The 27947-nt window shown below is 43.1% G+C and overlaps 1 protein-coding gene across 2 annotated transcripts; it reads left to right on the top strand.

Moving 5' to 3' along the window:
* Positions 1-8894: 8894 nt before the first annotated feature.
* SGCB (sarcoglycan beta) lies at positions 8895-27696 on the top strand. 2 transcript variants are annotated; one of them, XM_032773232.2, is made up of 6 exons: positions 8895-9180; positions 15038-15247; positions 16441-16626; positions 16756-16947; positions 22971-23102; positions 23744-27696. In XM_032773232.2, exons 1-6 carry the CDS (start codon positions 9139-9141, stop codon positions 23942-23944), a joined length of 963 nt encoding a protein of 320 aa, XP_032629123.2. In that variant the 5' UTR covers positions 8895-9138; the 3' UTR covers positions 23945-27696. The 2 variants fall into 2 exon arrangements, with proteins under 2 accessions (XP_032629123.2, XP_032629124.2); XM_032773233.2 differs by having other exon boundaries at positions 9055-9180; positions 24066-24180.
* Positions 27697-27947: the final 251 nt, after the last annotated feature.

Consider the following 27947-nt stretch of genomic DNA (forward strand, 5'->3'; position numbering starts at 1 on the left):
GTCAAAGACGTGTAGGCGAGGAGTTTCCTCAGGACCCACCCGGTACCGCCATTCCCTCCCCAGCCTGTCTCCTCGCCTCTTTTCCCCAGTGGAGACACTCTCGCTTGTTTCAGTTCAAGGCGCCTTTAAGGCGCAGCAAGACAACAAAGTGGCCTTTATTACGCATAAGAGATGCAATTTCATTTTGATAAACAATCCCCTATTGGAGCTTTTTTTTTAATGGGCGTATACTCCCCTTGTTTCGCTAGCAGAGCTCCCATTCATACCCAGCCTGGATGATCCGGCAAGAATATTCCCCAAAGGATGAATTCTGGTCAATTATGTGTATGTCCACTGGACCGAGTAAGCGAGCAGCAGCTGCTGCCTTTGCTCCCGCTGCCTGGCACTTCAATTGCCCTGAGGTCGCTCTAACTTGACCAAAGAATTTCAGGATTTATCTCCCTAACCTAAACTGTGATCTCCTGAGACTGAGAGTAAAGCGAGCAACTCATTCAAAGAGTGTCCAAGACAGGACTCGCTGCCTGAGAAGTATCAGAACTCTTTGCTGGTGGCTTTCTGAACACCGTGAAATTGCCTCTCATAGCAAAGAAAATTTTCTGCAACACTTTCCTCCCTTGTGCTTTTGATGCTTAAAACTGAGCTCAGACACACAGGAAATGGATCACAGATTAAACAGACAGGATATAACAGAGCCCTCCCACACACACACACACCTGTAGTTACTGGACCACTAGTGGTCTGCAAAGCAATTCTGGTCACAGTGTTAATGGCTCTTCTCCCTAGATCCACCAGGAAAAAAACAAAACAAAAACAGAGCAGATGGGAGGGGGAAATGAAATGAAGAGCAAAAGTAAACCTGTGATTAACTTTCTTTAGAAAGGACAAGATCCTACTGCACTTAAAGACAGCTAAAATAGCTAATTGTTTTCTTAATATTACTTCCCTATATAAACAAATATTGTAGTTGCCATTAGAAAGTCACAGGAGCCTGAATGAGACAGGAGGTGATTCCCAATTGCAAATGTATGTAATATCCTCCATGCAACAATTTCTCTAAATTGTGGTCTACACTATGAAAACATTTGAAAACCCATAGTCTTTGATTTAGAACAGTAAATGAAACACTTCTGTTATGAAGGGACTAGAAAACAAGGGCTCATGTAAATTTCCATCTTCTCCATTCATTTTATACATGTACAGGTTTAAATGAAACAAAAACCGAGCTTTTAATAAGTCTATTTCAAGAATCAAATTCATCCTGAGAACCGCACTGCAAATCTTCAACATTTGGAAGAATGAAATATGTTTTATGGCCTTACATCAGACAGCATTTTCCTTTTCATGAGCAATAAAGAGTAGATTTGCAGTTGGAATGGCAGACTTCCACAATCAGTGTGCCTTCACCAAAGAATCAGTATGCGTGTGTATTTGGGAGACCAGAGTAGCATAGGAAACAAATCAATTATCAATTTGAATCAAGTTGAATGCATTCTACTGAGCCAGATTCTGTTTTGAGATCTTCACATTAAAGATCCAAGAAATGGAGGAATGTGTGCTTTCCTAAATATATTTATATTCATTATTATTATAACTTAGAGCAGCCTCTGCATTAAACTATTGTTAAGCCAGAATCCTGTTATCCTTCAAAAAGTGTGCTAACACAGAACTATGTGTACTGCCCTTGCAATGGAATAACTTAAAAACAGGGTGTGGACGATTTTGGCACCTCATTCACAAAAAATTCTATTTTTCCATCTGCAAAATATCTAGAGCACACTTTTTAAGTGTAATTTATTCCACACATTGGAGGTAATTACTAGCATTCTCAAGTCTCTATAGATGTGTAGTCAATTGGGAAGTGATTTTACTTATCTTTCAACTAATTCAGCTATTCACATGCAAATAGTGACAGTGACAGGACAGATGTACTGTATCATACAGATTTGGGACATTTATCAGAGAATTTGGATACAAAGAGCAATGAATGGGATTAAAAATAGAGATAAATATTACTTGGTTTTAATCTGGGACACACAATGTTGTTCCACTAAATTTCATATTACTTAAAAAACTGTATCCATTTTGCTCAGCCCCAAGAAAGTTAAAAACATAAGCACTTATGAGCAGTAATAAAATGTAATGTATATGAAAATAAAGAGCCATATCATTCTTGCTGTTATGGGATGTGGAAGGGAGTAAAAAGGGGGAGAAAAGCCTTCATTGTGTAAAAAGAGAGTACCATTAATCTGTATCTCCAAAACATGTGCCCCCTGCCTCCTAAACTGGTTTGCACAAGATCTGTGAGGTCTAAAAAAGAATGGACATAACATGCTGCCTTTTTTAGGGCATGGATTTTCCAGCAAAAATGTACATAGGAATTGTCTCTGTGTGATTCTCTTCTGTCTCTGAAACCACTCTCTGAAAAGAGAGTAAAGTGCAAGAAGCAAACTGTGCTCTCATTGGCTAACAGTTATATATACCACTAAAGGGAAGGGAATTCTGGCCCTAAATGGCCTACTACAGGGATGCGCCAAGATCCTGGTGGGTCTGCATAGATTTCCCAGTAGTTCTAATGTAGTGATACTCAGATCTCAGTGGTTCAGGAGCCAAATTAGCAATCAATGTTACCCAAAAGAGCCATAGGTAGAGTGAATTCATTGTTTCATTTGCTATTGATATATATATAATTCTCACAGCAAAATGACTGACCAAATATTATTATTTTATCAACTATAATTCGTTAACAACATAGTAAAAGCATCCTGATTTAATTATTAACCAATCACACAGTGTTTTAATATCATGTGCTGCAAGGAACTGCAGGAGACACATAAAAGAACCACTTGAAGCTCTGGAGCCTCAGTCTGAGTATCACCATTCTAATGGATCTATTGGTTTTACAGGCACCCATTTTCCCTTGCCCTAACCCACATCCTTCTCCAAAGGCTAAGATGTCCCTTTAATTCTGTGGGTCTTAAATCAGAGTTTGGGGCATGTTTTACACTCCCGTGGACTTACTCCTAGAGGACAGCATGTGACCCAAAGTTTCTGAACCCAACTACCAGCAGAGCACATGCAGACAGACAACAGTTTAGCTTTATACACTTCTTTTTTCAAAAAGGGTAGAATGGCATCTCTAGGCAACTATTTCAAATCAGAGCCAAGTTGGTGATGACCAAAACTTACTATTTACTATTTGATGGCCTTTATGCACTGACTTGGTGAATAGGGACAACATCAGTAGGATTATGCAGTTGCTCGGTAAAACTATTGCACAGCATGCTGGAACAATTTTTTTTTCTGGTACGTGGACAGAATGAGGAGACTAGATCTAAATTAGGAGAAGTGGTTTGGTGAACCAGCTCAGGAAGGGCAATCCAGGCATAGAGAAGGCTATGGAAGAAAGCCCTGAGATGGTTGTGGAAGAAGCAGGCAAATGAGGCATGCAGGCTGAACATCACTATGCAAATGTATTAAGGGAAGAGCTAGAGAAGGATAAAGAATATGGAAAAAAGAAAAGAAAGGAAGATGTCTTGTTATCTCTGCTATCACAATCTCACTGGGGAGAGTGAGACAAAAGGAGAGAAGAGTGATGGTTGGTTGATTTACCTCTGATGTCACAATCCCACTATCCAATGAGATATTCATAGAATTGAAGCAGAAGATACACCTCTGATGTCCCAAGTCAGCCATCCATCAGTGAGCTGTTTGAAAGGTTGACTAATTTTCATTGTTCAAAGTGAAGTACAAAAAGTGAGCTAACAGTATTGACTGGGAATAGCAATTTAGATTGTTTAAAATTATTTCACTTTTAATCCTCTAAAATATAAGTTACACGGAAAAGGACATTTGTTTTTTTTAAATATATTATTTTTAACATATGCCCCTTTCCAATATAAATCATTTATAAAATAAATCATTACTTCAATATTAGATATTTCCTAGCAGTTAATGATTATCTAGGCTAAAAGACCAAGACATAAGAGATCTCCAGCAAGTTATGAAAATGTATTATTATTATTATTAAATTTTTCAGGTAGGCTAGATGTCTTCAGATCAAACAGAATGTATGATCCCTGCTCCAAGGTGCTTATCAGCTAAGGCTCTGATCCCGCAAACACTTATATACATGCTTAACTTTACTCATATGAGTAGTCTCAGTAAAGTGAATGGGACTACTCACATGTTTAAAATGAAAACATATGCATACATCATGTTTGCAAGACTGGAATATAAATTAAACATGAAGTAACAAAAGGAAAGCAATATAGCAGAGAGGGAGTGAGGGTGAGAGCAGGAGAGGGGTAACAGCAATATGATTATTATGGTTGTTCAGTCATTGAGAGCTAATGCACAGCCTAATGTAGTAATGAAGCTTTTAAGATTCATTTTATTTTCCTAATGAGTGGTTCAGTTGGCTAATTTCATATAGATTTCACAGCAGAAGTGCTAGAAATTTTCTTGTCAAGTATTATTGTTTAAATGGAATTATGTTTGTGCCCAGAGGTAAAAAAACATACATGCCCATAACAATGCCCTAAAGATTTTTTTTTATTTTAATTTATTAATTTAATTTTCCATCAGTTGCAGTGTGATTAAACTACTGCAATGACTTCCTAGCGGAAAGTATGTCATATCACAAAATCATCACCATAACTGATAATTTGTGGACCATCTGAGCAGAGAAGTGTGGGTCTGCATGATGTGGAGTCTTGTATTGAATCTCCCTCTGTTAAGAACTACCCTATCCTTGCTGTCTCTGGCTTGCAATTTTAACGTCAATGTTTACTTCACTCGCTCCTTCACCACCCATCTCCCATCTTGCCCTAAAACTAGCTGTTTCTTCCACTCAGGGTATGGCTACACTTACAGTTGTACAGCGCTGGGAGTTACAGCTGTCTTTGTACAGCTGTGTAGGGAAAGCGCTGCAGTGTGGCCACACTGACAGCTACCAGCGCTGCAGTGTGGCCACATTTGCAGCAGTGTTGGGAGTGGTGCATTGTGGGCAGCTATCCCAGCGTTCAAGTGGCTGCATGTGCTTTTTCAAACAGGGGGGTGGTTGGTGGAGTGTGGACAGGGGAGCGTGGGGGAGACAGAGAGAGTGTATTTTGGAGCTGAACCATTTTTTTTTTCCTTTTTCCAGCTTCCTCCGCCCTTGCAAGTTCTAAGGAATGGAAGATAACAGCAACTCCTTCAATCATTTTAAAAGTTTTGACCCTTTACCCCACCCCGTCTCTATTCACTAAATGCAAAGTTATGCACTCCTTAATATGCAAACTAAGCAGCTGCTCAACATGAATGCCCTCCCTCTTCCTCCAAGCAAACAGCTACACAAGCTTCCCTGCCTCTGCTTCACAGCTGAGGAAGAGCAGCTGTGTTTGTTTTTTAGATAAGTAGCTTCGGGGAGCTCGTAGTTCAGCCATTCCTCCGGTTTGTTGTGGACAGGAATTCTGGGATACCTCTTAATACCCTGGAGGCCAATAACAGCGCTTTTGGTGGCCACACTTGATGAGCAGCGCTGCATCACCAGCGCTGGAATCGCTACACCCCAAACAGACCAGGTGTACAGCCAGCGCTGCAGCCAGGGAGTTGCAGTGCTGGCTGTGCTTTGCAAATGTGGACACAGAGTGAGTTGCAGCGCTGGTGATGGGGTTACAGCGCTGCAGCTCTCCAGTATAGCCAAGCCCTTAAGTAAAACAAAACTTATTCTGGTATAAGACTGCTTTTTTCTGCACTCTTTTCCACTCTGTGGGTGAAAAGTGCTAGGAAGAGAAATAGCTCCCATGTAAGTCCTCTTTCATCACTGGAGATGGGCTGGGGAGCAGGTGAACTGGGTAGCTGCTCTGCTAGTTGGTCCAGAGATCACTCAGTGCCAAGCAACGACAACTGTGGCACTGAAGAGACCTCTATGTCTTTGTGATGTAGAAACTGTTGCAGAGCAGCTTGTTTCTGTGGTGGCAGTGATGTTGTTGCAGATGTGGTCTGCTTTGCAGTCAGCCTTGGTCAAGATGATTGGTGCCAATGATTGAGTTGGTGCCAGCATTGCTAGTGGCACAGGCCTCGGTGCCATGTCCCGCACCAAGCCTCGGTGCCATGGGGGAGGAGTGGCATCTCAACTCCGTCCTGGTGCAGGGGGGCTTGGCAGAGGTCCATGGAGGGACGGTGCCGGAGGTACCCAGAGCCTCAAAGATGCTAACTTTAGTTGAGCTTAACACTGAATATAGCAACCTCCCCAGGGACATCTTCTTTTTCTGTGTGTCCTTATGAGGGAAAGTTGTGGCTTGCTTCCCAGATGATTTGGAAGACCATGCACACCTATAAGCAGAGGTTTCGCTCGGGCAACCATCTGCTGATGTTGATTTTGGTCCCTGAGGAGAAAGCTGAATGGACTTTTCCATCAAAATCACCTTGAAGTAGAGACAATCCAAAGTACTCCATTTAGGAAGGAACAATCAGTTGCACACACATACAAAATGAGAAATGACTGCCTACGAAGGAGTATTGTGGAAAGGGATCTGGGGGTTATAGTGGACCATAAGCTAAACATGAGTCAACAGTGGTTGCAAAAAGAGCGAACATCATTCTTTTATGTATTAGCAGGACTGTTGTAAGTAAGACCCAAGAAGTAATTCTTTTGCTCTACTCCAGACTGATTAGGCCTCACCTGGAGTACTGTGTCCAGTTCTGGGCACCACATTTCAGGAAAGACATGGACAAATTGGAGAAAGTCGAGAGAAGAGCAACAAAATTATTAAAGGTCTAGAAAACGTTGGATTTGTTTAGTCTGGAAAAGAGAAGACTGAGGGGACATGATAACATTTTTCAAGTACAGTAACTCCTCACTTAACCTTGTCCAAGTTAACATTGTTTCATTCTTACATGGCTGATCAATTAGAGAACATGCTCATTTAAAGTTGCATAATGCTCCCTTATAACGTTGTTTGGCAGCCGCATGCTTTGTCCAGAAAGAGCAGCCCATTGGAGCTAGCTGGTGGGGGCTTGGAAGCAGGGTGGACCAGCAGCCCCCCCGCAACCTCCCCATCAGCTCGCCTAAGTTCCCTGTGTGGCAGCCCCCCAGCAGGCTATCAATTGTGGGGCAGTTCAGGTATCGTTCCCCCACTGCCATGTGCTGCTTCTGCCCTCTGCCTTGGAGCTGCTTCCAGGAGCCTCCTGCTTCCTGTGCAGGGCAGGGGGAAGAGGCATGCCGATGCCAGGGTGTGCCGCTTCCCCGAGTCCTGCCCCCTGCTCATGTACCCCATCTCCACAGAGCGGGGGGGGGGGGGGAAGGACAGGGATCAGGACAGAGGAAGCTTGCTGGCAGCAGCTGCTGTCTCAACTTGCTCATCTACTTTAAAAGGCAGTGTATTTGAGTGGGGTCAGTATACTTAAAGAGGCAATACACATCTCTCTCTCTCACACACAAAGTATGTGTCTCTGTCTCCCCCTCCCTCCTTCACACACACTGTGTTTGGCTCTCGCTCTCTCTCTCTCACACACACACACACACACATACATACATACATTTTGGTGCACTCCAGAAGGACAGCGTGGGTTCATTATGTTCAGTTTCCACAGGGAATGTTTGCAGCCACTGCCATGCTGCGTCTCCTCCCTCCATTCTTGCTGCCTTGTAGAGTGTGAGGCTACATTAACAACGTGTTAACTCTTGAGAGCTCAGCAGAGTGCTAGTTCATCATTTAGCAGTAAGGCATTCCCTGGGAAATATCCCACCCTCTTACTCTACCACCTCAACCAAGCTTCACAATCATCATTGCTGTGTACAGTATTTATTTGTTTAAAACTTATACTGTATGTATATGTATATATTTCCCTGGAACCTAATCCTCCCCCATTTACATTCTTATGGGGAAACTGGATTTGTTTAACATCGTTTTGCTTAAAATAACATTTTTCAGGAACATAGCTACAACGTTAAGCGAGGAGTTACTGTACATAAAAGGTTGTTACAAGGAGAAGGAGGGAGAGAAATTGTTCTTCTTAACCTCTGAGGATAGGACAAGAAGCAATGGTCTTAAATTGCAGCAAGGGTGGGTTAGGCTGGACATTAGGAGAAACTTCCTAACTGTCAGGCTGGTTAAACACTGGAATTGCCTAGGAAGGTTGTGGAATCTCCATCATTGGAGGATTTTTAAGAGCAGGTTAGACAAACACCTGTCAGGAATGGTCTAGATAATATAGTCCTGCCATGAGTGCAGGGGATGGACTAGAATAGATGACCTCTGGAGAGTCCTTTCAGTCCTATGATCTCTGTCATGTCATACCCTGACTTACAGGTTGCTACAGTGGGCACATTTTTGAGGGATATGAATCTGCCCCCAAACAACAGACACACAATGAGTGGCTGTCAGAGACAGGCATCGCCTCACGGCAAGAGTCACATCACACAAACCCAGGCAAGCCAGGCATCGTAGCCGTTAAAAGTTTCCCAACAGAGAAAGAGTGGGGAAGATAAAAATTAATTTTTTTTGAAAGAACAGTATCTAACTAAGTAAACTAGACTTACTAAACTACAACTAATCTAAATATTTCTATAGAGAGAAAAAAGGAAGAGGCAGCACTGCCACTGAGCTCCGTCTACAGCCAAGGACGGCTGAAGGAACTAAATGGGTTAGGTGGTGCAGGCGCTACATGAGGTGCCAACGGCACCACACAACAACTACTGCACACACAGGCCCCAACTGAGCACTGCCACAGAAAATCTCCAATCTGTGGTGCTGGTTACTCATGGGGAACTCAGACTCAAAGATGGAAAGTGACCCAGTGTCTGTGGCAGACCAAAGAATTTGGCCCACACTTCCTGACTCCCACTCTCCACATGCCCTTCAGCACAAGCTCATGCTTCTTCCCTGTCACTGGCCGGGGGCCTGCATTTCGGGGTGCCAGGGTGTGTGCCAGACTCATCCACACACTCCCCGCCAGGGTCACCCCGGGGGGCTGTTCTGGGAGTCCCAGAGGGAGCGGCAGGGTGAATTCCCGACCCTGCCCCCTAGAGCTCAGGCCGGACACGAGCAGCGCCGGGTGCCAAGCCCAGGACAGGAAGCGGCGACAGGCGGCTGGCGCGGGTCTAGTCTCCCCACGTTGGGCGGGACAAGAACAGCACAGCGGCAGGAGAGGAAGATGGCGGCGGCAGCAGGAGCTGCAGCAGCCGCCTCGGAGCAGGTCTGTGCCCGGCCCCCACACCGCTGGGCGCGCGGGGGACAGCTGCCTCCACGGTTCCCTCGCCATGGGCGCAACAGCCCCAGCGGAGCCCGTTCCCCCGGGAAAGCGGTCGTGGACGAGCCCCTCCCAGGCGGCTGTGCCGGCACCGCCCCCAGCCGTGGCTGCTCCGGGAGCCGAGCTCTCAGCCCGGCCGTCTGTGCTGGCGGGGATCCCAGCCGCATAAACACCCCCCAGGCCGCTGCAGCTTGGCCCGGAGCCTGCCCTAGGCCGGACACCAGCCAGCCGCTGCTCTGCCCGTGCGCTGTGCGAGCCCGGCCTTCGCCGCAGCGTTCCGAGCGCCGGGCGCAGCCCCGCGCCTGCGGGAGCCGAAGAGCAACCGCTGAGCGGCCGGGCGGCCTGAAAGAGCCGTGGGCGCGGCGCTGGGGGCGAAACCCGTCTGCACTGTGCTCTCCCCTCCCCCGAGTGTTAAAAACCAGGGCTGGGATAGCGAAAAGCGGCTCTTCCCTGCTGGGGGGAGAAGCTAATTGCCGCCGAGACTGTTGTCTGTATTTAAAGTTGCTGCCCTTGGCATTTGATCAATGGGTGGTGGCGAGGTTGTGTTGTGGGGGCTGGAGGGGTGTTTTTCTTTGCACATTGATTTTCAGTTACTCAAATACTAAAATCAAAGAAAAATTCAGAAGGCCTGTTTTATGACGAGATTCATTGCAAGCAAACTCTTTCACAGTTGCCTTTTCCTTTCAAGGTGATCTGAAACGGTTTCAGAGTTGTGAGGGTGGGTGACAGGGCCGGCTTTAGGCCGATTCAGCCGATTCCCTGGAATCGGGCCCACACCTTAGGCCTCTTTTAAAGTTTTTTTTTCCTTACTGCCAGCTGAGGTCTGCTCCAGGGTCTTCCATGGCCCGCTCCCCTGACCAAAGCGCGGCCGGGAGCGTGGCTGCCCCACAGCCCTGCTCTCCCCACTGGAGCTCTGGCCAGAGCACGGCAAGCCCCACAGCTCCGCTCTCCCGGCTGGAGCCCTGCACCGGAGAGTGACACGCTGCCCTGCAGCCCCGGCTGGAGCCCCGGCCGGAGCGCGGCAAAGCTGCCCTGCTACCCTACTCTCCCGGCTGGAGTGTGGCAAGCTGCCCTGCGGCCCAGGCCGGAGCATGGCAAGTTGCCCTGCTGTCCCGGCTGGAGCCCCGGCCGGAGCACGGCAAGCCCTGCAGCATCACTCTCCCGGCTGGAGCTCTGGGCCCTTTAAATAGCTCCCAAAGCCCTGGGATAGCGGTAGGGGGCTCCGGGGGCTATTTAAAGGCCAGGGCTCCAACTGTCTCTGCCACCCTGTCCTTTAAATAGCCGCCGGAGCCCCGCAGCCCCCCATGTATTCTCCAGGGCTCCCACCGGCTATTTAAAAGGTCCAGGGTGGGGTAGAAGCAGGGGAGCTCCAGGCCCTTTAAATAACCCCAAGCCAACCTGGAGGGCATGGTGTATGGGTGTAGGTGGGGCTATTTAAAGGGCCGGGGCTCCAGCTGCCTCTGCTGCACCCCTGCCCTGCCCGCACCAGCCCCCCCCCCCCCCCGCCTGTAGCCAGCTCTGCACCCTGTGCGCACAGCCAGCCCCTGCCAAACCCCCTGCCCTGTCTCCAGCCACCCCCTGCCACTCACCCCTGTGGCCCTGCCCAAAGCCAGCCAGCCCCCCCCCACAGCCCTGCCCGCACCAGCCCTGCACACCCAGCCCCAAACCCCCTGCCCTGTCTCCAGCCAACCGCTGCACTCCGCCTGAAACCAGAGAGTTCCGCACTCCTCTGTCTCCAGCCCTCCCAACCCCTGCTGCATCCCCGCGGCCCTGCCTGAAGCCAGCCCACCCCACACCCCGCTGTCTCCAGCCAGCCCTGTACCCCTTGCCCTGCCTGCAGCTAGACCCTACCTCCAGTCAGCCCCTGCCCTGCTTCCAACCAGCCTCATGTCCACTGCTGCCCTGCAGTTCCCAGGGCAGTAACCCTGCACATCTGTTTCAATGAGGGGGCAGGGAGCAGCTGGGACTCACACATGTGCACACCCGCAGGGAGTGGCAGGGACCCACACATGTGAAATGACGGTCATTAATAAGCAATCAACTGCATATATGATGCAATGTACATAATATATAATTGTATTATTTATATAGTTATGGGAAGCAAATAATACATGAAAGAAATGAAAGGTTTTTTGTTTTTTTTTAGTCATCCCTGCCAGGGCCCCGCCGAAAATGTTTGAATTGGGCCCCGCGCTTCCTAAAGCCGGCCCTGGTGGGTGAGGTAAAATCTTTTTCTGGACCATCTTCCTGCTGATGGAAGGGACAAGTTTGCCTTTCAGTCTTGAAAACGGTGACCTCTCTCTCATATACTGGAATCAGTAAGGTCACAACACAGCAAACTTTCCATATTTGGGCTTTTTGTTAAAAGTCCAAGCTTCTGGAGTCCTCTGATTTCTGGAGCATCTCATCTTTTTTTTTCTTTTTAAAGTAAGTTTCTAATCCTTATGGTTTCAGAGAATAGCTTGGAAACCTGAACTCAGAAGACAAACAATATAATGAAAAATTGATTGGCTTAAAAATAATTAGGTTTTTAAAATTTCATGATTTTATAGGACCTGATTCTTGATTTTTGAATGCTTGCCGTTGGCAGCAGTGTTTGGGTTGTTTTTTTTAACGATATTTTTGCTTCTTTATTATGTGTAACGGTCTGGAAGGTTTTTTAACACTACCTCATCCCACACCTCACCTCCTTGCTTAAATGCCTCTAAAAAATATTAGAAATACAAGATTTTTTATAAAGGGACTCCAGTTTGTAGTAAAATATTCTTCAAAGGACTACACATTTTTAAGTTTTCACTTCTATTTTTAATTGATCTTGATTCTTTGAAAAGTTTTGATTATCATTGTGCAGTTGGGTTACTGAGTTCTCTAAGGTCCCCGTCTACTTGCTCAGGCAATCAGGGCCTATGCAAGGATGTTTCGCGCCCTAGGCGAAACTTCCACCTTGTGTTCCCCCCCCCCCGCATCCCCATCCTGAGGCGCACCCCCCATGGCAACTCCCCCCTCCACCCAGAGGGACCCCCCCCCCACGGCAGCTCCCTTGCTCCACCCTGAGACGCCCTCCTTGCGGCACCCCCCGCCCCACTCCAGCTCACCCCTGCTCCGCGCATGAGCACAAGCATGCCGTGGCTGCTTCCCTTCTCCTGCCTCCCAGGCTTGCGGTGCCAATCAGCGTAGGCACCGCAAGCCTGGGAGGTGGGAGAAGTGAAGCGGCCATGACATGCTCGGGGAGGAGGTGGGGCAGGGGTGAGCTGGGGCGGGGAGTTCCCCTGCGTGCTGTTCCCCCCCCCCCCTTACTTGCTACCGGCGGCTCTCCCTGCACTCCCCTACCCCAGCTCCCTCTACCTAAATGCCGGAGGCGACCGGGGCAGCCAAAGATTCGGCTGCCGTGGTCACTGCCAAAGAAAATGGCACCCCCCAAATGCCAGCGCCTTAGGCGACCGCCTGCGTCGCCTAAATGGTTGCACTGGCCATGCAGGCAAGACTGATTTAAAATGTAGTGAAAGAACTACATTTTGTATCAAGCCTCTCACATTAAATTTCTTCGAAAAATTAAGGATGACCATTCACAATGTGTGCAGCCATGAAAAATAATAGCTTTTTGCCATGGTAGAATAGAACTTCGTTATATATAGTGCCAGCTGTTGGTAGGGGTAAATGACAGAAATTTAGATACTCATTAAAAATGTACATTGGAATACAGATTCACCTATAGGAATGGTGTCTATATATCTATGTAATAGGGAAAGAAGGTTTTCCCATTCACAGTCTGAATTTTGTTAATAAAATGTACATTTGTTGTAACATCTCAACATATGAGTAAAATGTCTTTCAGTCTCACAGTTTATAAATCAGTATACAGCTATGTAATGTAGTTTATTGTAAATAGAATTGTGATCATATGCTTCATTTTATTTAAATTGTACTAGTGTGGTGGTTGATTGACCATGTTTAAATATGACTTAGGCTAAGTTTCAGTCTGGTTATCTGAATTCTTGCTCAGAGTAGTGGAGGCTAAATGATCTAAGGAGTGTCGTCATCTGTCTCTGAGAGGTAAAGGGGATGAGGGAGCGGAGAGAGACATGCCCTCATGGTTCCTCATCCATGGAAGTAACATTAGGTGTGGCCTGAAAAGAGAAAGAAGTCACTATGTGCCCAGTCTTGCAACATTACTCTTGGGAGAATTTTGTGCCACTGCGCAATGCAGAATTTTGCGCAAATTAACATTGTACACGCAGAATTTCCTTTCCCCCACAGAAATGTGCTGAACCCAGCAGAGCCCAGCTCACACACACAAGACAAGACACGGCTGGTGGGAGGGAGAGAGAGCTAGAGGGTTCCCAGCACACCCTAAGGGAAGGAGACAGTGGTGTACAGGATACCATGCAAACCTGGGACCAAGCTTCAGGCTGTTTCTCCCTCTGGTTCTCTGGGCTCTGGGGCGGAGGGGGGCAGGTGTCTGAGCTAGGGGAGCCATGGCTTAGCTCGGGGGGGGAGGTGTGGGTATCTGGGCAAGGGAGAGGTCCACGGCTGGGCTCGGGGGAGAGGGTGCAGGTATCTGGGCTGGGGGTCCCCCTGGCTGGGCTCTGGAGGGGAGGGAGTGTATTGGCTGGGTAATGTGGCTGGGCTCTAGGGGAGGGGTTGTGAGCATCTGACACCCCCCCCAGCTGGGCTCTGGACGGGGGTGGGGAAGGGGGCAGAGAGACAGGAACAGGGTTGTCATAGGGGTTTCTTTAACTGTCTACTCCTGGGGGAATTTGTGTGTGTGTCTGTAATGTTACAGACATACTTGCTGACAAGTATTTTGAAATAAATTACCAAAATAATTGAAACTGGTATGATTATGTAGTGTTATTTTGACAAACACAATCTGCAGAATTTTAAAATATTGTGTGCAGAATTTTTATTTTTTTGGCACAGAATTTTTAGGTGCAGAATATGGGAGTCTTATAACCCTTCCACTTTCTATCCCTGGAATACTTTATATGAAAGCATTCCCTACCTGTTAATTTGCCCTCCAGTAATATCAATGAAAGTGATACTGTCACCTTGAGATATAGTCAGTTCAAAGCAATAAGTTAAAACTACTTTTAGTTATACATGCCCATGAGTTTCCCTACCAGTTTTTTGTGGTTTTATGTTTTTTCTCTTCCCTTTTCCTGAAGTGAGACCCCCCAGAAACAGAGAAAAGTGACTATGCATAAAATACTGTCAAATGCACACAATAAAAATCCTGAAAGATATGTTTCTGTATTCTTTCAGTTAGAGCAATCTTATTTGTTACATATAATTAGTAAACAAATAATGTGATTTTTTTAAAATTGATGGTGTCCCTTTACATTTTTTTTTTTAAATATTTTTGGATTTCTGTCTTAGGGACAACCAGTGAGATAGCTTTATGGCTTGTACCATTACTCTTCTGCATTCTTAGGTAAACCCACTGAGACTCACACTGTAGTTCACAGGGAACTAAAAAATAAATGTTTAAGTGCCTGTAAATAATCCAGTTAGATATAAGGAGCACATCTTGTATCAGTCCCAGAATGTAAATACATAATGAAATTCTTTACAACTGAAATTTAATTGGTTACTGCAACAGCATCACTGATTGATACTGTTATAAAAAAACGAGAAATTCTTTATAATTGGTTTTAAAGTACCTCTGTATTGGTGTTACTTAAAAATAGATAAACTAAACATTGGGATAGCAGACAAATATTCCACTGGTTCAGACTCTACTTTTGTTATAAATTTTGATTACCTGCAAAATAACCATTTATCCATGCTTTTTGTCATGCTGTAGCAAAGTTCTAATGGCCCTGTGAAGAAATCTATGCGTGAGAAGGCTGTGGAGCGGAGAAACATTAATAAAGAACACAACAGTAACTTTAAGGCTGGATATATCCCAATTGATGAAGATCGTCTCCATAAAACCGGCTTACGAGGCAGGAAAGGCAACTTGGCTATTTGTGTGATTGTTCTCCTTTTTATTTTGGCTGTCATCAATTTGATTGTGAGTATAATACTTAGGCTGCAAGTGATATTTGGGCATGCCTGTTTTACTTTTTATTGAGTATTAAATAAACATAAACTTTCTCCAGCATAGATCAGAATACTTTGGAAAGCACAATCTTAAAATGTATTAAGGGGGGTTATTTAAATTTTTTTCCTACATTTCCTGCTTATTTTTAGTCTCAAAAATATTATTTCAAGGTGTTTTGTTGTGGGCTTCTTATTAGCAAGAAGTCCCTAATCTTTTTTTTTTCTTTTTCTTAGTATGACTAAACAGACCAATGATTTTTTCTCCATTTTTTCCCCAAAGTTCTCTGTTGTTTTTAAAAATAGCATCATAACATTGCAAGATGTTTTGCAGATATTAAAAAGACAGTTCCTTCCACAAAGAGCTTAAATGCTAAATCTTATTTTTACCTCCTCTCATCTAAGAGGCCACATGTATCACTACCACAACCGAACCTATGCCCCCAATATTAATCAGGATCAGGAATCTTCTGGTTATTCCCACACCCAGAGCTGCACATGACAAACATTGCAAAGTATTACCAGTGCAACGTTCAATACAATTATTCTTAATTAACGTATGGTTTCCATTTTTGGTTTCTGAACCACCGAAGGGCACGTTCAGGTGTTATCCCCATTCTGTATCTGGCCTTGGTTTGAAAAAGTTTATAATCGGTTCATTTTCTCCTTAGGCATTTCAGCCGCCACCTCTGCTAAGGGTCCTGTCCTGGGTTAACAAACACCTTTTCCCTTGAGTTTATTTAGCTTAGGATACAGGCAGTGCCTCAAACAGGAAGATATTTCAAGCCATCACCCACATTACTTAATTTCAAAATGTTCAAGTGTAAGGAGAATGTAGGTTTTTATAATATTTTACAAACTATTTTAGATCATATTTCAGATGGTTTACAAATAACCACATATTGTGATTAACTGCATTTCTGTGTTTTCAGTGGAAAGAAAGGATAAACATAGTAAAGCAAAGGAAAATATTTTAAAACAAACTTCCTTTCACACACTCATTGTAAAAATCTCTAGCACTTAAATAATTTGTATGCTTGAAGTTATTTCAAATGTAATAACTAATTAAACACTCCTTTTAAAAAAAAAAGTATTTTGACCACTCTGTTTTTCCTGCATCTGTAGTATTACAATAAATGTGAAACTTTGTTTGTGTTACTCTTTTAGATCACACTTGTCATCTGGGCTGTGATTCGTATTGGGCCCAATGGTTGCGACAGCATGGAGTTTCATGAGAGTGGCTTACTGCGATTTAAACAAGTATCCGACATGGGAGTTATACATCCATTATATAAAAGTACAGTAGGAGGCAGGCGTAATGAAGATTTGGTTATCACTGGAAATAACCAGCCTGTAAGTTACATCGTGAGTTGAACATAACTGGTTAACAATATGGGGAATTGTGTTATTATTATTAATCATAACTATAGTAGAAACATTTTTGTCATGTTTTAAAATAAGTCTAATTATTTGTTTCTGCAGATTGTATTTCAGCAAGGAACAACAAAACTTAGTGTTGAAAAGGATAAAACCTCCATTACCAGTGATATTGGTATGGAATTTATTGACCCAAGGACACAAAATACTTTGTTCAGCACAGACTATGAGACTCATGAGTTTCATTTGCCAAATGGAGTGAAAATTTTGAATGTACAGAAGGCATCTACGGAGAGGGTATGAACTATTTTAATAGCTCACTTCTGTTATATAAAGGCTGATTATGGAATTGTTTGTTATTGCAAAGTAGGAATGTAGTTTGTGTTGTAACTTGGTCATATTCAAGTGAATACAGAAGTATAGCCAAAAAAGTATTTTGTCATGAAGTAACTGTCGCAAAATATAAACAGTAAAATCCTGAAGAAAAGTCGTAGTAACTATGTTCTTTTTGTTGTACACTGTTGCAAGTAAGAGAATAAGTTAACATAAACTAAGCTTTAATTAACCATCCTAACATTTCAGACCAGAATACCCAAATTTATTTTTCTGTTTGCCATTGGAGTTTTCCTGTTTGTTTATACACCAGTGTCATAAACAGATTGTTAAGGGTTAATGTCTCTTCTACCTGTAAAGGGTTACAAGCAGGGAACTGGAACAGCTGACCAGAAGACCAATCAGGAGACAAGATATTTTTAAACCTGGGTGGAGGGAAGCTTTTGTGTGTGTTCTTTGTCCATTGTGTGTTCTTCTCTCGGGGGTCTGAGAAAGACCAGACATTACTACAGGCTCTCTAAGTTTCTGTTCAAATAGTAAGTAAAAACAGGGGGTTTAGGCTTTTTGTTTGTTTTACTCTATTTGCAATTGTGGATCTGGCTGGTTAACTTTTTATATTTGTAGTTGCTGGGAATATGGTGATTTTATTGTACTGGGAAAAGTTTCTTTCTGGTGTCTGTAAGCTATAGGACCCAGTAATATTTACATCTTGAAGTTACAGAGATAATTCTTTACTTTTTCCTTTCTTTTATTAAAGTTTCTTTTAGACCTAATTGATTTTTTTCCTCTGTTAGGCTAAGGAACGAAGGGAGGGGGAATCTCTTTGTGTTAGATTACAGAGCGGTGTTATACTGCCTCTAGGAAGAGGAGGAAAACACCTGCTCGTGTGTTTCATGGAGTTTGAAGCACAGGATCTTCTAGGGGAACCAGGAGGGGAAGCCTAGGAGTGCACTAGTGAGGGAAGAGTTAACTTCTCTGTGTTAAGATCCAGGGATTGGTCTTGGGGCTTCCCGGGAAGGTTTGGGGAGACGAGAGTTATCAACACTCAGAGTTTTGATTGGTGGCAATATCAGATCTAAACTGGTAATTAAGCTTAGAGGAATTCATGCAGGTACCCATTTTGGACGCTCAAGGTCAGATTTGGGAATTATACCCTTAATAACAACCAGCATTATTGATTTTGACAGTAGTGGTCCAGAAATAGTTTGTTGTATAATTACTGTTCAGAGGTTGTGGAAATCAGATTTTTTAAAAAAGTCAGTTCTTTAAAATACACCCCCCCCCCACACAACACACACTCTGTATCTCAGAGGTGGCAAACTATGACCCGCAGGCCATCTCCAGCCCAGGGACCCTCCTGCGGGGCTCCTGGCCAGAAGATAGCCCCGGCCCCCCCGGCTGTTCCCCCTCCCCCGCAGCCTCAGCTCGCTCCGCCACTGGTGCAATGCTCTGGGCAATGGGTGCAAAGCTTCGGGGCAACGCAGCTGCAAAGCCCGGCTGACCCAGTGCTCTGTGCTGCGCGGCTGGACAACGATGTCCCGCTCCAGCTGGGTGGCACAGCTGTAGCACCACCCACCAAGTGCTCCAGGCAGCACGTAAGGGCGCTCAGGGAGCAGGGGGAGGGTTGGATCTAGAGGGAGGGATTATGAGAGGAGAAGGGGTGCCAGGGTAGATAGATAATAGGAAGTGGCCAGAGGGCAAGGAACAGGGGGTTGAATGGAGAGGCTGGGGGGGCAGTCATCCTGGGAGACAGGAAGGGGTGGGGTTGGATGGGGCGGCGGGAGGCAATCAGGAGCAGGGGTTCAAGGGGCAGTCAGGGAACAGAGATTGGGGGTGTGTGGATGGGGCAAGGGATATAAGAGAGAGAGAGCCATAGGGAGGCATATTAGGGCAGGAGTCCGGGGGGGGGTAGAATAGGGGTGGGGGCCGGCCACGACCCCTCCTTAACCGCCCCCTCCGTAACAATTTCCGAAACCGATCGGCCCTCAGGCCAAAAGATTGCCCGCCCCTGCTTTACATATTGCTTTCTTTCCTTGACGATATTTGTAATAATCAGATGAATGATCAGCACATTAAACAATTTTTTATGTGCAGGTAAACTGAAATGAACAAAATGGCATTGCTGGGTTCCATGTTTGTCATTTGACTTCCAATCAATGTGCCTCATTTATTAGTAAAAAAGGTATGTTTTCCAAGTGCCAGCATTACAAATTCAACATGGGATCTGAAAATAAAGCTCTGAGGTTTTTTTCTTGCACATCACCATCTGTAGTAAGATTCAGGCCACATTAAGACAAACCCATTGCCTTCAGTAGGTTACACAGGTAACTAACTGCTTGTGTACTTAGATGTAGTGAACAATTGTGATGATGACAGAAGGAACAAGTTCAGATGGGGTAGCCATGTTAGTCTGGATCTGTAAAAGCAGCAGAGAATCCGTGGCACCTATAGACTAACAGACGTTTGGGAGTGAGCTTTCGTGGGTGAATACCCACTTTTGTCAGATGCATGTAAGTGGAAATTTCCAGGGCAGGTATATATATACTAGCAAGCAAGCTAGAGATAACGAGGTTAGTTCAGTCAGGGAGGATGAGGCCTGTTCTAGCAGTTGAGGTGTGAAAACCAGAGAGGAGAAACTGGTTCTGTAGTTGGCAAGCCATTCACAGTCTTGTTCAGTCCTGAGCTGATGGTGTCAAATTTGCAGATGAACTGAAGCTCAGCAGTTCTCTTGAAGTCTGGTCCTGAAGTTTTTTTGCTGGCAGGATGGCCACCTTAAGGTCTGCTATAGTGTGGCCAGGAGGTGAAGTGCTCTCCACAGGTTTTGTATATTGCCATTCCCAATTTCTGATTTGTGTTCCATATTATCCTTTCCCTAGAGACTGTCCAGTTTGGCCGATTGTACAGTAGCAGAGGGGCAGTTGCTGGCAATGATGGCGTATATTACATGGTGGAGACGTGCAGGTGAATGAACCGTGATGGTGTGGCTGGATCTGGTAGGTCCTGTGATGGTGTCGCTGGTGTAGATAGTGGGCAGAGTTGGCATCGAGGTCTGTTGCATGAATTGGTTTTGAGCTAGAGTACTATGGTGCGTGGTGCAGTTGCTGGTGAGAATACGTTTCAGGTTGGCAGGTTGTCTGTGGCGAGGACTGGCCCTCCACCCAAGGCGTGTGAAGTGTGGGATCATTGTCCGGGAGGTTGTTACACCCCGATGATGTGTTGCGGGGGGTTAGCTGGGGGCTTGATGGATGACCAGTGGAGTCCTATGGTTTCTTTCTTGGGTTGTCTTGCGAGTAGGTGGCTCTGGGTACACGTCTGGCTCTGTTGATCTGTTCCTTTATTTCGTCGCGCGTATTGTATTTTGAGAATGCTTGGTGGAGATTTTGTAGGTGTTGGTCTCGTCTGCGGGGTTAGAGCAGATGCGGTTGTACCTCAGTGCTTGCTATAGAAAATGGATCGTGTGATGTGCCCGGGATGGAACTGGAGGCATGAAGGTAGGCATAGCGTCAGTAGGTTTTCGATATAGGGTGGTGTTATGTGACCATCACTTATTTGCACGCTGATGTCTAGGAAGTGGACTTCCCGTGTAGATTGGGTCCAGGCTAGGTGATGTGGGGTGGAAGCTGTTGAAATCGTGTGGAATATTTTCCAGAGTCTCGTCCCATGGGTCCAGATGATGAAGATATCAATGTAGCGTAGGTAGAGAAGGGGCGTAGTGGACGAGAGCTGAGGAGCGTGTGTTCAGGTCACCATAAAAAAATTGGCATATTGTGGGCCATGCGGGTGCCCATAGCAGTGCCACTGATCTGGAGACATATATGTTATCAGATTGAATATGTTGTGTGGAGCTATAAAGGCACAGAGCTCAGCACCAGTTTGCTGTGGCATCATCATCAGGGATCTGTCCTGACAGCTGTGTATTCCATCTGTGTGTGGGATGTTTGTAAGAGAGCGTCTACATCCATGGTGCCTAGGATGGTGTTTCTGGAGATGACCAATGCATTGTAGTTTCATCAGGAAATAGTGGTGTCACGGAGATAGCTGGGTGCTGTGCATAGGGTCTGAGTAAGAAGTCCACATATCCAGACAGTCTTCAGTAGAGTGCCAATGCCTGAGATGATGGGGCGTCCAGGATTCCGGTTTGTGGATCTTGGGTAGTAAGATAGATAACCCTGGTCGGGCTGTGAGGGATGTTGATTTGTTCCGGTGTTAGTGTAGGGAGTGTCCTGAGTAGATGGTGCAGTTTCTTAGTGTATTCCTCAGTGGGATCTGAGGGAAGTGGCCTTAGAATTGGTAATTGGAGAGTTGTCCTGCAGCCTCCTTTGGTAGTCAGACCTGTTCTGAGATGACAAACAGCATCCTTTATCAGCCTCCTCTATGATGATAATGTCAGGGTGATGATCCCTGACAATGATCCCAAACTTTCACAGCCTTGGGTGGCAGGCCAGTCCTCGCCCAAGGCAACCGGCCAACCTGAAACGTATTCTCACAGCAACTGCACACCGCACCATAGTAACTCTAGCTCAAGAACCATTCATGCACAGACCTCGATGCCAACTCTGCCCACTATCTACACCAGCCGAACACCATCACCGGTTCATTCACCTGGCACGTCCACAATGTAATATAGCCATCATATGCCAGCAATGCCCCTCTGCTATGTACATTGGCCAAACTGGAACAGTCTCTAGGGAAAAGGATAAATGCACAAATCAGAATTAGGAATGGCAATATACAAAACCTGTAGGAGAGCATTCAACCTCTGGCCACACTAAGCAGACCTTAGGTGGGCCATCTTGCAGCAAAAAAACTCAGGACCAGACTTCAAAGAAGAACTGCTGAGCTTCAATTCATCTGCAACTTTGACACCATCAGCTCAGGATTGAACAAAGACTGTGAATGGCTTGCCAACTACAGAACCAGTTTCTCCTCTCTTGGTTTTCACACCTCAACTGCTAGAACAGGGCCTCATCCTCCCTGATTGAACTAACCTCGTTATCTCTAGCTTGCTTGCTAGTATATATATACCTGCCCCTGGCAATTTCCACTACATGCATCTGACGAAGTGGGTATTCACCCACGAAAGCTCATGCCCCAAAACGTCTGTTAGTCTATAAGGTGCCACAGGATTCTCTGTTGCTTTTATAAGAAGGAACAGAATCTAGCTCACTCTCTCTGTGGAATTTACTCTGCAGAACTAACAGGAATAAAAAGTTAACTTATTTTTGTACCTCAGTAAACAGCTATAACTCTGAATACACACAGGGAACAGATCTGATGGGTAAGGAGGAATCATTTTTATATAATCACTCTTCAGAATAAGAGAGACTTACAAGGTAGATTAAATTTGGCACCTAAACTACTTAGATGTGCCTCTAAATTCTCTAGCACAATGGTTCCCAAACTTGGTTCATGGCTTGTTCTGGGTAAGCCCCCGGTGGGCCATGAAATCCTTTGTTTACCAGAGTGTCTGCAGGTACGGCCACTCGCAGCTCTCAGAGGCCATGGTTCACCATTCACGGCCACTTGGAGCTGCAAGTGGCCGTACCTGCGGATGCTCTGGTAAACAAAGCATCTCACAGCCTGCCAGGGGCTTACCTTGAACAAGCCGTAAACCAAGTTTGGGAACCCAACCTCTAGTATTAATGGTTGAAATTCTTGTACTTAATCCTAACCAAGTGATACGCAAGTGTAAGTCAGCTGACAGTCTAAAAAGTTTAACTTTTTAATGTGACACATTTTCCAGGATAGGTAATCCTTGTTTCTAGACATGACTGATTGTTCAGAGTAGTAAAAAATTGTAGAAACTTTAAAGGCATAGGGAGAGGGATAAGCATCATGCATTGACAGCGTTGTATTCAAATTTTTAGCAGTGTGGCTATTATTTAGGGAACTAATTTAACAAAACTACTAAAGACAAGCAAAAATGGAACTTTTAAAACTGTATTAACCATTATTTCATTCTTCGTGCATATTTTTTTCCTTTTAAGATTACCAGCAATGCTACCAGTGACCTAAATATAAAGGTTGACGGACGTGCCATTGTTCGTGGAAATGAAGGTGTTTTCATCATGGGCAAAACCATTGAGTTTCGCATGGGTGGTGATATGGAACTAAAGGCAGTAAGTATTTTAAATTGACAAAATTATTTCTAATAGTTCCATGTTAAAACCAAGAAGAAAAAAATTAGGCTTCTTCATTTTTGTGGATGGATTCAAATCTGTAAGTTCAGTATAAAAATGTAGTTTAGTAGCAGTTCAATTAATTTGTAGCATTATAAAAGCAAATGTAATAATTTTATTATTTATCTTTTGAAATGGTGACTCAAAAACTTTGAGTTAGTAATTATTTCATAGTGTATGCTTTTTGATGTGAAGTGGGGAAGAGGGAAAAATAGTAGCTTTTAGAAGATTGATGTTTAAAGTCTAGTTTGTTCTGGTTCACAAGTGAAGATAAGCTTGGTGGGCTCATTGTATTGTGCATCCACATCTAACTACTGCAGAATGAGTAGTGTACTCGGTATTGGCCTATGAGTGGAATAGCAAGGTATGCGACGGGTCAGAACTGAGATGTATGTGCACTACATTCATTCTTGATTTTTTTTAAATAAAGTTCTTATGCAAAGACTTTAGGTGTAAACCAAATTAATAACCTATTATTATCTTTAGGGTAGCTTTGAAAATAAGCTGTTGGTTTACATTCTTTTGGAAATAAACATCCTACTTCTGTTAAGTAACAAATTGTATAATTATTCTTTTATTAGGAAAACAGCATTATCTTAAATGGAACTGTGATGCTCAGCACATCTCGACTGCCAAGTTCTTATGGGGAAAAGTTTAATAATATTGACTGGCTGCGCTATAAGCTCTGTATGTGTGCAGATGGAACTCTATTCCGAGTTGAAGTAAAGACCCGCAACATGGGTTGTCAAACCTCAATCAACCCTTGTGGAACCACACACTAAACGCAAAGTACTGGGACAAGAGCAGTCATGAGAGTTCATTTATGTTTTTACATTTGTGTGTATAAAACAATTGCATGCCAATTCTTTCTGTTTTTACAACAGTTTATTGTAATGTTTATAGTTGCTGGAATCTGCATGGAGTGAGGTGTAGAGTTGTGAGGATGCACGTTGTTCCACCTTTGGCTCTGCAGAGATTCCTTGGAAAAAGCAATGCAGTTTGCAGCTCTGTTACTTGTTCCATAGAGCCTCTTTTTTTGTTGTGCAGATCATTCTTTAAGAAGCGGACTATGGGATAACTGTGGTAAGACGGATGCTCTGGCAGCATGGCTTCATTGGAGCCAAGCTTTGTGGCAGTAGCAGGAAACCAACCACAAAGGAATAATTGGGAAGGATCTTTCCAGTTCTTTAGAGATAAACTCTACTGGACGGAGCCAAAAGGCAATCTGACTTCTTATATAGATGTGTTATATGCTGATTTTCAGCCCACCCTCAGCCAGACCTTCATTTTTGCACCAGTAATTATTTAGAGTGCAGTAAAGGTCAGTCATCTAAATAACTGCTTTGTAGCACCAATCTGTACCTGACATCCAAGTAACCATTTCTCCATCTCCAAATAGCCATACTTACACTTTGGATGCAAAAACAGAGGCTAGCTTTCAAAACTGTAGCCCTATAAATGCAGTGAAATCTTTATTCAAATAGATTCAGTTTTTATTTGCAGTTGATACATATTGACTGTTAGACTCTAATATGAACTGTTGACAATTTTCTTTTGATTATTTTTAGTTAATTAGAGACAAGCATGTGCTGACTTATTTGTTCCTTCAGACATTAAGAAAAATCTGTGCCCAATATTTTAGGCAGAACTGGGACAGTCAGTTATTGTACTGTATCTGCTTTGATATTTAGAAGCTTGTATTCTACTTTGAAAACCCATTTTTTATTTCTTTTGGAGGGTAGCAAAGTAGCATGTATTCAAATACATGATCATGTAGTAGTAAATATAAAATTAATGCAGAAAGCTGAACAATAACTATTCACATAGATAGAAACAAAAGTAACAAATTCTTAATGGGAATCAAAGGATAATACATTTTCTTGCTTCAGAGCACAGCTATAATGTGACTCAGTAAAGATGGCAGCTGCTGCCCAACTGTTAAGATATATATTTTTTTTCTTCAGGAGAATAAGTTGCTTCTTTGTAAGGATGTGCCATACTTTATTCAACCAGAAGCTTAGAGAAGAAATGGGGAATTAAACTTTTAGGAAGCAATAGAAAGCCATTAAGTAGCTATAAAAAAAATTGTGAATGGAATCAATTCTGCTACTGAGAATAGCAGTATCAATAGCAGGCCAATGGATGTAGATGTATGGGAAAATCCTTTATCATACTAGCTTGCATTTTGACCATTTCCCCAAACATTTATATGCTATGCAGTCCCGAATGAAAGCACCTACAGCAGAATCCTATTTAATTTTCAATTGTTTCTGTTATGCATTTCAATGTCTGTTTTTTAAAAAAAGAAAAATTCTCTAGATTCAGAATTATTGTGGAAATATATTTCCATGCATCAGCATTAGTTAACTAGTTTTTTTCTTTAACTAGTTTTATTGTTTCAGCAGAATTATTCATTTTTTTCATGTTTGAAATATTTAGTTGGCAATTCTGAAAGTTGGAATTTATCAGAAGTATATCTTGAACTCCCAGCGTTATTATATCTAAGTACCAGCCTAGTTATGCTACATTTTTAAATTATATAAGGTATTTATAATATATTTTATTTATGTTGCTGAAGTGAGGTGTTTCAAAGGTGTATTGAAATTAGCTTTCCTCTACTATATTAGGGGAACACAGTTTTTTCTTGGGTATCTTAATAAAAGATATTCTATGGTATTCTACAGGTGAGGATTCAAAACACCATAACAACGCTATTGTAGGTCATAGTGATTGAGACCATTACTTTTTTAAATAAAAAAAAAAGTGTAGCTATTTACGACTAGAAATATAAATTTGTTACCAAGTAAACTGGTATTTAAATTCTAAAATGTTCTCTAGTTCTAAACACGACAGTAATCTAGGTCCCAGTTCTGCACTGTATGGAAGCATCTGCCTAAATTTAACATCAATAAAATGAATACATGCGTTAAAGTTATGCAAGTTCTTATGTATCATGATGAACTGGGGTGTTAATGAAACCTTTGAACTTTGAGAATGATGGCAACTTTTACTAAAACCCTCTTAACTGTTTTTGGAGAGAGAATAATGTATTCCAATGTAGAAGATAAACTTGCTAATTATAAGGCTCTTATACTTGTTACCGTTAGTTAGAAGTAGTGTTGTTTTCTAATAGCCACTAGTGATCTTAATAATGGAGGCCATATAAGTGATTTCCTGTGCATGGTTATTAACAGGCTGTACTAGACAATAAATTTCTATTACTAATAGACTTACAAATGTTACACATTAACTTCCCCACTGAATGTGGGACTTATGGAAAGATAAATAAAGTCTAATCTAGTTTTATTGACTGACAGTGCCCAAAGGTGTGGTAGGCACGTCACAAAAGACCATCACACTCCTGCACTGGGCCCTGCTGATGTCAGTGGGACTCTGCACGAATCAGGAGTGTACCTACATGGAGCTGATTGCAGGACTGGGGCCTTAGTTTAAACATGATGCAACAACTGAGTGTGTCAAACAGGAGGGAGGAGATGGTTTTAGGATGAATGATGGCAACAGCAAGATGATTTTTACGCCAGGGGTTTAGTTTAAAAAAAAAAAACATAATAGTGAAAGTAATTGTCTCACTCACTTCAGACATGGAATAAATGTTGATAACATTTTGCACATAGCACATTACATTCATGGAGCTTAAATTGCTTTACAGAAGTGGATATTTGTTATCCTTGTTAATATTCTTTAAAATATACATTTCCCTGAAACATAAATTCCTTTGCTGTGTTAGGTATTGGTATATAGAACTTGTGTGTTCTCAGTATGCTCAACATGGCAAAGAAACAAAATGAAAAGCTTTTAAGTATTTTCACTCCATATTACTAAGGGCAGATTGATACTTTGTGGGCTTCAATTTATAGATGTTTCATTTTAAAAATTTTTCAGCAGCACTTTCTGTCAAAGGTATATATGAAATCTGTATGGGCGCATTGTGGCCATTATACGGTTAATATTGATAATTTTGGCTAGTTATGTGTATGACCACATGACTGCATACAGAACCTGGATGTTGAGTTGTTCTCACTGAGATACTAAATGCAAACTCCTTTTGAAAGAACTTGTCTCAAAACCTGTAATAGTGTTAAATTATGTATTTGGATTTGTTTAAAATGTCCATTTGTAATTTAAAATTAGCAAAAATAATCGTTGCCTTCCATAAACTTTACAGATATTGAAAAAGTATTGATGCCATATATACCCTGTGTTGTGCATATATTTGTGGTTTAACTTCTAACTGCATCCCTTTTATATTTTCTGGTTGTTTTTGTTTAAGTAGAAGATTTCTTGTGTGCTCCTGTATTTATTTAACTACTAGATACATTTGAGATTCTAGGAATATTGAAGTACACACTACATGCCTCTGTGTAAAATAGTGTTATGTACTTCCAAAATCTCTTGTTCTCGAAGAAAATTATTCTCAGCATTTGTATTGATTGTTGTTTCATTATGTAAAACAGAGTGTTGAGTTTTTAATCCATATGTTTTTGAAGTGAAACAAATAAATTCTAAAAATCTAGACTCTGCTTTAAATTGTTTTGGAAGTACAGTATGTACTAAATTTAGTTTAAAATATGTTGTTGGTTTACTTATGATACAAGTATTTTATTAACGAAAAACATGAGAATCATTCCACATGTATGTGTCAGATTATGACTGGTAGACTTTGCTCCCTGATAAGTATGTACAGTAAAGGAAATTGGAGTTCAAAAGTCTCTGATGTTAGTAGTTCACAAGTTTCTGAGTGGCTGCACTATGGACTCATCATCT

Source organism: Chelonoidis abingdonii, chromosome 5 (assembly GCF_003597395.2).
Source record: "Chelonoidis abingdonii isolate Lonesome George chromosome 5, CheloAbing_2.0, whole genome shotgun sequence".
Lineage (NCBI taxonomy): Eukaryota > Metazoa > Chordata > Testudines > Testudinidae > Chelonoidis > Chelonoidis abingdonii.

What these genes read in the sequence shown, in the direction of transcription:
- SGCB (XM_032773232.2), top strand. Translation starts at nt 9,139, where the DNA reads ATGGCGGCGGCAGCAGGAGCTGCAGCAGCCGCCTCGGAGCAG. An exon ending in TCACTGGAAATAACCAGCCT is followed by an intron (nt 16,627 to 16,755) that starts GTAAGTTACATC and finishes TTGTTTCTGCAG; the next exon opens with ATTGTATTTCAGCAAGGAAC. An exon ending in GTGATATGGAACTAAAGGCA is followed by an intron (nt 23,103 to 23,743) that starts GTAAGTATTTTA and finishes TTCTTTTATTAG; the next exon opens with GAAAACAGCATTATCTTAAA.